The sequence below is a fragment of the Bufo bufo genome, chromosome 1 (assembly GCF_905171765.1).
Source record: "Bufo bufo chromosome 1, aBufBuf1.1, whole genome shotgun sequence".
In the NCBI taxonomy this organism is placed as follows: Eukaryota; Metazoa; Chordata; class Amphibia; order Anura; family Bufonidae; genus Bufo; species Bufo bufo.
In genome coordinates this window covers 760,155,398-760,168,656 of record NC_053389.1, presented here as the reverse complement: position 1 = coordinate 760,168,656, position 13,259 = coordinate 760,155,398, and the positions used below count along the sequence as shown (strand labels likewise).

At 44.5% G+C, this 13,259-nt stretch overlaps 1 protein-coding gene across 5 annotated transcripts in view; it reads right to left on the bottom strand.

Moving 5' to 3' along the window:
• LOC120986196 (cytosolic purine 5'-nucleotidase-like) overlaps positions 1–12,239 on the bottom strand; it is a 48,676-nt gene extending 36,437 nt beyond the window's left edge. For 2 of the 5 annotated variants that reach the window (XM_040414603.1, XM_040414604.1), the window contains exons 1-3: positions 8,919–9,113; positions 5,097–5,170; positions 4,731–4,848 (exon numbers count right to left, since the gene is read on the bottom strand). In XM_040414603.1, coding sequence (XP_040270537.1) covers positions 4,731–4,848; positions 5,097–5,170; positions 8,919–9,043 — 317 coding nt within the window. In that variant the 5' untranslated portion in view covers positions 9,044–9,113. Of the gene's footprint in view, positions 1–4,730; positions 4,849–5,096; positions 5,171–8,918; positions 9,114–11,957 lie in introns of those variants that run through there. The other 3 variants (XM_040414605.1, XM_040414606.1, XM_040414607.1) reach the window with 3 other exon arrangements.
• Positions 12,240–13,259: the final 1,020 nt, after the last annotated feature.

The following is a 13,259-nucleotide window of genomic DNA, read 5'->3' as shown; positions in this document are numbered from 1 at the left end:
TCTCTGCGAGGGGCCCGGGCGTCTGGGAAGGCATTTTACATTTTAGGGGTTGGATAACCCCTTTAGGTAAGCCATACTGTGCTACCTGCAGGTATAATAAGGTACTACACCTCTAATGGGAAGAACAAGGGTTAGTAGGGAATTTAATATTGGTGGCCTAACCTCAGGATAAGTTATCAATATCAGATCGGCGGGGGTTTGGCTGCTTTCCGGTGAAAAGCTGACCGGATCCCATTATAGTCTATGGGGTCCGTTAATGCCGGATCCGGTCAACTCCGGCAGGCTGTTCTCTCCCGGATCAGGTTACCGGAGATGTGAACGCAGCCTAGGAACTGCCCTTGTTGCCCATAGCAACCAATCAGAGGTCAGCTTTTATTTTTCCAAAGACGCCTAAGAAAAGAAAACTAAGCTCTGACTGGTTGCTCGGGGAAACAAAGACAGGCCTAAAAATGCAGGAAAAATCCCAACCAAACCGGCAGGCAGATCAGTACCTGAAATTAGGGGACTCTGATGAGATAAAAACTTAAAAGGGATTGTCCAGGATCAGAAAAGCATGCTTTTCTTCTCCAAAAACAGCACCACACCAGTCCACAGGTTGTGTGTGGTATTGCAGCTCTGCCAGAATTCACGTCACTAGAGCCGAGCTGCAATGCCAGACACAAGGCAGGGGTGGCGCTGTTTCTGGAAGAAAGCAGACGTATGGTTCGCGTTCAACATTAATGGGGCAGGGGATTTCATTCTTAGATGGTCAGTGGGGGTCTGTTAGGTGAGATCCCCTCTGTGGTCAGAATGAAGGGCCTTGGCAAATTAGCCTGCAATTCCAAAAACACTGATTCCAATTATTTGAGAGCTCAGCGTGAGATCTGAGCCGTCCCAGTCATCTCCTGTTATCCTTAAAGGGGTTCTGCAGTTTGTTTAAACTGATGATCTATTTTCTGGCCTGCGGTAAACAGTGAGAAGGATAGGTCATCAGTTTAAACAAACTGCAGAACCCCTTTAAGGTTTCTTGGACATTGGATCTGTACATAAGAAGCCATGAATATCTTGCCTATAGTGACCTTATAGATTAGACATCTCCTCCTGGAGATACAGTCCATGTCATCTGGGAGTCAGCCGCCTTACACCCTTAGTCACGTCCACACTAGCATTTTTTTAAATGAATATGTCATCAGAAAATGACCAATTGTTTAAAGGGGTTGTCTCACATCCGCAACATTTATCATGTAGAGAAAGTTAATACCAGGCACTTACTAATGTATTGTGATTCTCCATATTGCCTCCTTTGCTGGCTGGATTCATTTTTCCATCACATTATACACTGCAGGTTTCCATGGCTACAAGCACCCTGCAATCCATCAGTGGTGGCTGTACTCACACACTATAAGAAAAAGTCCCGGCCTCTCTGGTGGCCGGGACCGTGGAAGCGCGCGTTGGCTATTGCTATTTAACATAGTGTGCAAGCACGACCACCACTGATGGACTGCAGAGCGGTCTTAACCCCTGGATATGAGCAGTGTATAATGTGATGGAAAAATAAATCCAGCCAGCAAAGGAAGCAATATGGACAATCACAATACATTAGTAAGTGCCTTGTATTCACTTTCTCTACATGATAAATGCTACTTGCTGAAGTGAGACAACCCCTTAAATCATATTTTTATATTTAAACATATTTTTTTTTGAATTCTTGATGATTTTTTTATTTTCCATGTCACAATATTTTTTTTTTTTTTGAAAACCCTAAAATCATACAGTTTTCGCACTGGCCTCTAGGCCGAAAATATGTCAAGAGTTCCTGAGAGCAGCCACCATGGGCTAGAGACACAATGGACTAGAGAAGACCTCATTGACTTCTAAGGGCCCATACCCGCAAATTGTGGATCTGCAAAACACAGATACCGGGCGTGAACCTTCTGCATTTTGCGGAATGGAACATCCTGGCCTCTATAGAACAGTCCTGTAAAACGCACAAGAATAGGACATGTTGTATCTTTTTGCAGGTGACACAGAACAGATATACGGATGCGGACAGCACACGGCGTGCTGTCCGCATCTTTTGCAGCCCCACTGAAGTGAGACCTGTACTGTTTGTTAGGGCTTGCATGGGTCTGTCTCTCCTCCCTTGTGAGGCAGCACGTACACGCCCTTTGTCTCACCAGCCTATGGCTGGATTGCAGGAAGTATTTAAAGGCGCTTCTTGGACCCTGCTTTTAGAATTATCGGATTTTGCCTTTTTGCTGCCTGCCTCTGACCTCGGACTTCGTTTACGGACCTTGCTTGATCGCTGCCTGCCCTGACCCCGGACTTCCTGACCATGTACTTCCCCTCGGTGCTTGCACCGGTATCTCTGACCCCCTGGTCAGCTGCCATTGACTCAGGGACTGCTGGAGTGGCACCTTGCAACTACCCTAATGGCCCAAGCCTATCCTCCCCATCAGAGGCTCTAGTGAAGACCAGGTAGTTGCTTAGTCACGCCCCTCCAGAGTATAACCAGTCAGTGGCGCAGTGCGTCCACACCTGCTTGCATAACACCTGTGATGATAATGAGATGACTACTGAAACGTTATCTGTACAGTACAGGAAATCATGACCTATAATTAGGCCTAGTGGCCAGTGTGAAAACTGCAGGATTATATGCATTTTTATTTTATTTATATTGATAGTAACATGGAGAATAAAAAAAACTCACCAAAAATTCTAAAAAGAATATGTTTAACATAAAATTTTGATTTAAAAAATTGGTAATTTTCTGATGACAAATTTTATTTATTTTTTTGCTATGTTAATGTCTGATCCAATTCATTTGTATGAGACAAATTGCTATCATAGTACATCAGCTTGAATAATCCGAAGGCAAAACACTAAGGCCCATTTCACACGAGCGAGTTTTCCGCGCGGATGCGTTGCGGGAGGTTAACGCATTGCACCCGCACGGAATCCTGACCCATTCATTTCTATGGGGCTGTTCACATGAGCGGTGATTTTCACGCATCACTTGTGCGTTGCGTGAAAATCGCAGCATGCTCCACTTTGTGCGTTTTTCACGTAACGCAAGCCCCATAGAAATGAATGGGGTTGCGTGAAAATCGCAAGCATCCGCAAGCAAGTGCGGATGCGGTGCGATTTTCACGCATGGTTGCTAGGAGACGATCGGGATGGAGACCCAATCATTATTATTTTCCCTTATAACATGGTCATAAGGGAAAATAATAGCATTCTGAATACAGAATGCAAAGTAAAACAGCGCTGGAGGGGTTAAAAAAAAACAAAAAACATTTAACTCACCTTAATCCACTTGATCGCGATGTCGGCATCTCCTTCTGTCCCCTTTACTGAATAGGACCTGTGGTGAGCATTAATTATAGGTCAAGTACCTGTGGTGACGTCACTCCGGTCATCACATGGTACGTCACATGATCTTTTACCATGGTGAATCACCATGGTAAAAGATCATGTGACGTACCATGTGATGACCGGAATGACGTCACCACAGGTCCTGTTGCTGCACAGAGATCAGATGAACCCAGAAGGAGATGCCGGGCCGCGAACAAGTGGACTAAAGTGAGTTAAAAAATTTTATTTATTTTTTTAACCCCTCCAGCGATGTTTTACTATGCATTCTGTATTCAGAATGCTATTATTTTCCCTTATAACCATGTTATAAGGGAAAATAATACTATTTACAGAACACCGATCCCAAGCCCGAACTTCTGTGAAGAAGTTCGGGTTTGGGTACCAAACATGCGCGATTTTTCTCACGCGAGTGCAAAACGCATTACAATGTTTTGCACTCGCGTGGAAAAATCACGGGTGTTCCCATAACGCACCCGCACATTTTCCCGCAACGCCCGTGTGAAAGAGGCCTAAGGCCCCTTTCACACGAGCGAGTTTTCCGCGCGGGTGCAATGCGTGACGTGAACGCATAGCACCCGCACTGAATCCTGACCCATTCATTTCAATGGGTCTGTGTACGTGAGCGTTGTTTTTCACGCATCAGTTCTGCATTGCGTGAAAATCGCAGCATGTTCTATATTCTGCGTTTTTCACGCAGCCCTGGCCCCATAGAAGTGAATGGGGCTGCGTGAAAAACGCATTGCATCCGCAAGCAAGTGCGGGTGCGATGCGCTTTTCACTGATGGTTGCTAAGAGATGATGTTTGTAAACATTCAGTTTTTTATCACGCGTGTGAAAAACGCATCAAAACGCATTGCACCCGCGCGGAAAAAATTGAACAACTAAATGCAACCGCAGACAAAACTGACTGAATTGCTTGCAAAATAGTGCGAGTTTCACTGAACGCACTCTGAATGCATCCGGCCCCAATCTGCAACGCCCGTGTGAAACCAGCCTAACGCCTTATTCACACGGCCGTAGTGCTCCCGCTCTCACTTGAATGGGTCAACAAATCCGGAGGTGCGGTGTGGAATGGAAACCCACGTAAGCACTATGGAGTGCTTCCGTGGGGTTCCGATCCGTGCTTCCGTTCCGTTAAAAAAAATAGAAATTGTTCTATCTTTTTGCGGAACGGACGGATCACGGACCCATTCAAGTTGAATGGGTCTGGAACCGTCCCAGCCGCCGCACGGATGTTGCCCGTGCATTGCGGTCCCCAATGCACGGAACGGAGCCAATACGTTTGTGTGAAAGCGGCCTAAAAGTGCAGAAGAGCGCCTATTGTAGCTCATTCCTATAAATTCCAAATAAAAAAAATTAGAAGACTAGACACAAACCTTGTCGGAAAGTTGGGGTCATACTTATACTGAAGAATTTCGTGTGGGTATCCAATGGAAACCAGTCTATCCTGAAGAAGCTCAAAGCCAAGTTCCTCATAGTCTGGGGATCGGTACACTGTGGGAAATATCAGTGTATAGTAAGCACAAGAGTATAATAGAGAATATAATACATAGTCCTGTAGTCCTCACAGTTTTTGTACCCACAGATAGAGATACTGCTATTTATAAAACTGCTTGCTGTATTAATGTATGCAATTTAATTGTAAGGAAATATTAGCTAAAATTCACAAGGTTCACCAAGGGCGCAGGTGTAGCTTGGACAATAGACACTTTAACATTTTACATTTATGGAGACCAACTTACTTGCCAATGTATAATCCATATCAAATCCAAAACACTTTATTTTCTCCAAGCCCAGACTCCGATTGACAAAAATCCTGCAGGGAAAATAACACACAGAACGTCTTAGCGAAGCGTCACTTTTCCAGCCACTTTATTGTACTAGGAACTGCATTGTGAACGATTCCCCAATATATGTTTGTCACCAAAACGAGTGATACAGATAATGGAGAACTATATGGGATAATCCACCATCAGCAGGATACTGGTACTCTGTATGGTATTAACAGGAATGGGGCAGCGGCCATCAGCACATTGTAATAGCCCCGTCTCTGCTCAGTCATTGGCCAAATAAGAAAATCCAGGATACAATCTCTTGAGCACATCATTCACTTTAACCTCCCTGGCGGTAATTCCGAGTGTGGCTCGGGGTTAACTTTTGGTTAACCCCGAACCACACTCGGGACCACCATGGTGTAATTACAACGGGGCAGGAATGTGCTGTCCGCATTCTCATTTCCGGAGCGCGGCACCGAACTTCCAGCCGCAGCCCTGCAAGAATGTACCGCTTTGGGTACAAAATGACTTAAAGAATCAGACCGCCAGGGAGGTTAAAAGGGTTATCCCATAATTAATGTAAAGAATGAAAATCAGACATCATATAGTACATGACATCTCTTTCTAACAAAGCTAGAACCAGCGCTGTACCTCACATGGATCCAGAAATTCCCCCATGCATGGCTCCAATTGCTCTGCTAGATTTATTTCAAGCTGGCAGCTCAGGGGGCGTGTTCTTTCTGCTGCAGCTTTCTCCCTATCACAGCTCAGGGGGTATAACTAGAGCAAATTTCCGCTTATGAAATTTGTTTGTGATTCGTTTACTGGTAAAAGCAGAATTGCGTTATGGATTCCATTACCACGGACCATAACGCAATTCTATGACTGAATGCATAACGGAATGCCTTTTCATTCCGTCATAATAGAAGTCTATGGGCTGCAAAACGGATCCGTCCCGTTTCCGTTATGCAGGTGAGTTCTCCCCTGCATAACGGAAACGGGACCGATCCATTTTGCAGCCCATAGACTTCTATTATGACGGAATGAATAACGGAACGCCTCTAAAGGCATTCCGTTATAGAATTGCGTTATGGTCCGCGGTAACAAAATCCATAACACAATTCTGCTTTTAAACTAATCGCAAACAAATCGCAAAAATATCAAATTCGCTCATCTCTAGGTATAACCTTTCTTCTACAGCTCAGGGGGAGTGTCCTTTCTACTTCAGCTCAGGGTGTGTATCCTTTCTTAGCGGGCGTGTTCTTTATGCTGCAGCTCTCTCTCTGTAAGAGCTCATGCACACGAACCTATGTATTTTGCGATCCGCAAAATTTACAGATGACATCCATGTGCATTCTGTATTTTGCGGAACAGAACAGCTGGCCCCTAATAGAACAGTCCTATTCTTGTCCGTGATGCGGACAATAATAGGACATGTTCTATTCTTTTGCGGAACGGCCATACGGAAACTGAACGCACACAAAGTAACTTCCGTTTTTTTTGCAGACCCATTGAAATGAATAGTTCCTCATACTGTCTGCAAAAAACAAACAGGACGGACACGGAAAGAAAATACATTGGTGTGCATAAGCCATAAAGGTTTCTTCACACGCAGCAGATTTTGTGGCAGAAAATTCCGCAACTGAAAATCAGTTCCATTAACCTTAATGGGGCTTGCAGAAATCCTGATTTTCAGTCGCGGAATTTTCTGGCACAAAATCTGCCGCATGTGAAGGCAGATTTACAGCTTCTTACAGTAAAATCTAGCTGGTGGCAGTTGAAGGATGGAACTGAGCATGTGTGACCACCTCAGGGGTGTTACTGAGATAGACAGAGAAATAAGGAAAAGAACAAACAGCAGGTGGCGCTATACAGATACATTTTATTAAATAACTCAGTGGCTTTACTAAACTTTTCATTAGATGCCATTACTAAAGTATTCAGATCCAAGTGCTGGTTTGAAAAATGAAGACTTGTTTTCATGGGACAACCCCTTTGAGCTGTGGAGAGCCATACACAAACCTATAGGAAAGAGTGGTCATCAAAATTGAACCTTCATCTGGTACTAAGCCTCTAGATTTTGACTGGTTTATACCCAAATCATAAACCCAGTACAGCTGAGGTTATTTCTCCATCACTGTAATGACTGAGGACCTTTGTATATTGAAATCTATAGCTTTCAGACTTTATGTAAATATGGCTGAAATAAGAGAGCATTTGCAGTTCAGGAAGCTTACCACCTCCCCCTGGTGGTGGCTGCAGGTACTCAGAATTTTATTATTTAAATGGTTTCCAAGACTACAATTCTGATAGAGACAGCCATGAATATTCCATTGGTGGGGATCAGACTCTTGGCACCTTGTTTATCAGCTGTGGTCTCCTCATTGTGTACATTTCTCCCTACTGCTTTTAATTGTCCCATACACTCGACTAGGACAAAGCTGATATACTCTGCACAGCCGCTACTTAACGTAAAGCAGCATGAAGCAGGTGAAATCAATGAAGAGGCCAAATCAAGGAGGGGGATCTGGAAGAATATCTATCAGCCATCCAAGTGTTCGGTCAACATTTATTGATGTTATATGAGCAGCTAAACTTGCAAACATTGAAAGTGATGAGCCATTCCCCAACACTAACATTAATGGGTACATCCTCACCTGGACTCCATTCGTGAACAACTTCTGCTGGAAAGATCTAACCACTTGCTCAGATGGCTTCCATAAAATCCAGGTAAGAGTATTTCTCTACGAAAACCACATGTGCAGTGATGTTCCCAATACCCCTTTTGACCAAACATATTATTTCTATGGAGGATGGGAGGTAAGTTGCTCCGGTTACTCATCTAAGAACCATTTAGATATAAATTCCTTGGTTGTTCTTTGCCCTCAAGTGAGAAATCATGGATCTGACAGACTGAGACCATGGACATAAAGGTGGCCAATTAGATACTTCATCCGAATCTGCTGGATTTTCAAAAGGACCAGCAAACTATCTAATGTGTATTGGGGCTCCTGACTGTCCACCTACAGCAGATGTCAGCAGACAAAAGGAACGGGCAGTTGAATTTCAAGATGCCCGATTCTGTTGTTTCACAACTGTCCTGAATGTTCTCCCCCAAATTAGGACAGAGGCATGCTTGGCTGGGCCAAGTCAAAAAATATTCCAATTACTGGAACTGATTTTTAGCTATTGGGATGCTCATTTTGTCATTTACAACACCCTGATGATCCCTGTGACCCCCATCGGTCAGATTGGTCCTCTTAAGTCACATGTTTTAGGATCATCCAAAATCATCACAGTGACACCTACTAGATTAACTGTCATGAAAAATCACACAGCAATGGCAAATCTCACAAGAACTCAGTTATCAGACAAACTAGATCCCCCTTGCCCCCTACAGATTGATAGTCCTGACCCACCACTCCAGATCAGCTGCCCTGCGGGGGCATTACAGCATTTCATAGCCCTTAAAAAGATAAAATAGTCAAACATGTTAAGTCCAGAACCAAAATGTACCCAGATTTAGACCTTAGGGGATACAATGGCTCAGCCCCTTGGTATTCCAAGTCACAGAACTCATATGATCTGTGTAGGTCAAGGTGGCCACAGAAATGGTGGTCATCAGTCATTAACCCAACCAGTGAACCACTTGGGTGGCACAAATATGAAATCAAATTCTTCACTGGCAGGTGCATAGCTAAAATGAATCTTTCTACAGAAAGCCATCTTCTGTGTGTCTGTGGGAACTTTCAGTGATAAGGAGGACATATTGCCCACCCTGCCACTCACCTGTGGTGGTAATCTCTCTTCATTGTCCGTAGATCCATATCACTGGGGTCGGTGGCGTTGGAATGATGGTCATGCAGCTGCCGCCCATCCGTACCCATGGTATGCTCCTTACTGATACTGCCCATGGCCAATCTGCTCTCTGTGCCAGCCGTATGCTCAGTTCTGCTCTCTCAGTGCCATGTCACTAAAGTTTAACACCCAGGTCCAAGGGTCTATCTTATGCTGCAGATTATGTTATCAGAAGGGGACAGCCGTTGCCTCATCCCTCCCTTCTACTCCTGTTCCAGCAGCCCCCTCCTCCCTCCAATCCGTCCTGTTCCTAATTCTGTGACTTAGTCTTCCCCTGTACAGTGTGTCACATACACATCTTGTCTATCTATGTTCTTCACATTTCATCTATCTCCCCATCTCACATGGTTCTTCATACTTGATGCACATCTCCGCCCTCGCTGTGTTTTTTTCCATAATAAAGCAAAAAATATTATCTTTGTTTTTGTATATATTATACCCACCCTCGAAGTGTGATAGTATGGGAGGTATAGAGCATATTATGACTGGTCTGCACTTCTCAAATCAAGTGTTTTACTTACTCATTCTTCAATTTGGCCATTTATCTCTGAACTTCAGGTGGCAGCACGCCACACTCTACAGAGTACAAAAAAGTCTGCTTTGGATTTTTACATGCTGTATTGTAGGTTGAAGAACCCTTCGAGGTGGCATCTCCCACTGTGCCAGGGAGAGGGAATAATCCAATTCTGTGCCCATCTGGCACTGTCACTTATAGAGGGGCTCCGGCTGACACTAAGGCGAGATTCACTGATGGCAGATTTGTTGCAAAAGTGTCTGAACATCTAAATAGGGTTGTTTATGTCTCAGGCTGATGCAAAAGTACCCATTATGAATCTACCTGTACGTTGGTGCCAGGACTGCCAACCTGATTTTTTCTTTTTTTTTTTTGTCAATCTATATAAAAATAATCGCAGATCGTTTTATTTATTTTTTATGAAGAAAAAAAGCTGATAAGTACTAGATGTTGGTAGCTCGATATACTGATAAACTCATGTACAAGAGAATTCTAGTGACCCGCTCAAGTACCTCCAGACTAAAAAAAAATCATGGATTAGTCAATTCCCCAATTTACGACTGTCCAGGTATTTATGGACAGTTGGCAGCCCCGGATGGCTCGGCTACATGCACACAACCGTGCCGTTTTTTGTGGTCTGCAAACCGCGGATCCGCAAAAAACAGAAGCCGCCCGTGTGCCTAACGCAATTTGTGGAACAGAATGGGCGGCCCATTGTAGACATGCCTATTCTTGTCCGCAAAACGGACAAGAATAGGACATGCTATATTTTTTTTGCGGGGCCACGGAACGGAGCTACGGATGCGGACAGCACACGGAGTGCTGTCCGCATCTTTTGCGGCCCCATTGAAGTGAATGGGTCCGCATCCGAGCCGCAAAAACGGCGGCTCGGATGCGGACCCAAACAACGGCCGTGTGCATGAGGCTTAACATGCAACTATTACTGGGATGCACTAATGGGGGTATTACTATTACTGGGGTGCACTAAAATGGGCATTACTATTATGGGGTGCACTAATATGAGCATTACTATTACTGGGTGGCACTAATGGGGGCATAACTATTACTGGGGCACACTAATAAGGGCATTACTATTATGGGGGCACTACTAATTCTTCAGGGCACTAATGGGTGCATTACTATTACTGGGGGCACTAATGGGGGCATTATTAATTCTGGGGGGTGCTAATGGGGGCATTAATATTATTGGGGGGCACTAATGGGAGCATTAATATTACTAGGGGCACTAATAGTGGTATTATTAATTCTGGGGGGTGCTAATGGGGGCATTATGAATTCTGTGCGGTGCTAATGGGGGCATTAATATTATTTGGGGGGCACTAATGGGTGCATTACTATTACTGGGGGAACTAATGGGGGCATTATTAATTGCAGTCAAGTCTTTAAGAGGCATTCCATTTTGCTCCTTCCTAATACATGTCTATGGGGGCACATAACGGTTCTGTTTCTGTTGACAGGACTATTTTTTCCATCATTTATAACGGAAAGAAACAGAACTGTTATGTGTCCCCATAGACATGTATTAGGACTGAGAAAAACTGAATGTCTCTTAAAGACTTCCGTTTTGCATTCCGTCCTAGAATTCCGTTATAACTCTACCCGTCAAAAAAAGGTGATTTCAGACGGAAATGGCTCAAACGGATGACAACTGATGCAACAGGATCTGTTTTTTTTTTTTACAGGATCCTGTTTTTCCCCCTCTCTCTTCTTTTGACGGATCAGAAGAACGGAAAGCTAAACAGTGATGTGAATGCACCCTTAGACCCACTATGTCATAGTCCTCCTCACACATCACTAATTCCAGTTCCCCAGTTTTATTAGTCAGGCTTCTGGCATTAGTATACATACAATTAAGAGGTTTATGTATATTTTTACCCTACACCTTGCCCCAGTTCTCTATCTGCACTATCTTCCCTCTATACTGAAAATGAACTGAGACTAAACGGGTATATCATCAAAAATATATATTCTTTATTAAATACAAATCACATTTATATAAAAAAAAGACCATGATACATCAGATAAAAAATTGGACTACACATGAGGAGGTATAACAGCACGTACATGTAGAGGAAAAGGACAGGGGAGGGATAGAGACAAAAAAATTATCTGGCTCAATGCTGCGCATATATCTGTGTCCACAGTTGATATGTGTATATATATATATATGAAAATATAGCACCCAAAGGGTATAAAGTGCATACAATGAGTTGAATCTCTACATCAAAAGGCGGACACAAACAGCGCAGAAAAGTGCAAGTGCATAGTGACAACTAAATCTCCATATACATAGATGGTCAGCCATGGCACAGTAAGAGGGATACCAAAATAGCCCAAATGGAATATTCTAAAGGGCCAGGGCTCAGAAACATATCACAAATCTATGAACAACCACATCACTTAACCTCATAATAAGACATAGTGTAATCACATACCCATTATATTAGGGATATCCACCTCAGGAGAGCCACGTACCCCGACGCGCATTTCGGCGATGCCTTCCTCTGGGGGTGCGGCTCTCCTTATAAAGTACCCAGCTCACCTGTATCCGTATCATAATCAGGCAGAGAACGCCCGTAAATGCGGCCCAACAAGACAGGAGGTGGATAAGGGGATGGGCGCGGTCACCCAATCACCACGCCCCCGTGACGCGCCGGACACACGATGGCCAATTACGTGCCCGCCCGCGCCACGGGGAAAGAAAGGGGAGCGGGCGCTGGTCGCCTGATGGCCAATCAGGCAACCGCGCACACGCCCCGCCCCTATGATGCGCCGGACCCGTGATGGCCTGTCACGTGCCCGAACGCTTCACGGGTAGTTAGCCACTCCCCCAGGAAGGTCCTTGAGCTGACATAGATAAGTATAACAATACATATGAGAGGAACCATCTCCTAACATGCACTAAATATGAAACCGCATAGAAGTCGGTCGTGTAATTACATGATTATAAGGGAATAAAAACTGCATAAATATTATAAAATACTGAATAATAAGTTTGATAGTGAAGCATCAACAAAGAAATAATAAATAATATGGAACCTTTACATAGTGCAATAACTCCTATAACGTAATTACCCTCCCCCAGTTCCTAGTTTAAACACTCCTCCAACCTTCTAGCCATCTTCTCCACCAAAACAGCTGCCCCTTCCCCATTGAGGTGCAGCCCGTCCCTACGATAGAGCCTGTAGCCGACAGAGAAGTCGGCCCAGTTCTCCAGGAACCCAAACGTCTCCTTCCTACACCAGTTCTTGAGCCACTTATTAACCTTCCTAATCTCCCGTTGTCTTTCTTGTGTGGCTCAAGTAGTACAAGTAGTATTTTGGAAAATATCACCTTTGAGGTCCTTACCCTAAGCTTGTGACCTAAATCCCTAAAATTGTTTTCAAGGACTCCCCACCTACCTCTAACCTTGTTATTGGTTCCAATGTGGACCATGACCGCTGGATCTTCTCCAGCCCCTCCCAGTAATCTGTCAACCCGATCCGCGATGTGTCGTATTTGAGCGGCAGGAAGACAACACACCGTTCGACGATCCCGGTCTTTGTCACAGAGGGCCCTATCTATACCGGTAATAATTGAGTCTCCCAGCACCTGTCTGGCCTGCCCTGCTCTCCTGGTCCGCTGCTTACTGGAGCTGACATTCCCCTGACTGGCAGAGGAAGTGTCCGGCTGCAGCAGTGCTCTCCCTGAACTGACATCCTCCTCGTCTGCCAACCTTGAAAACTTGTTGGGGTGTG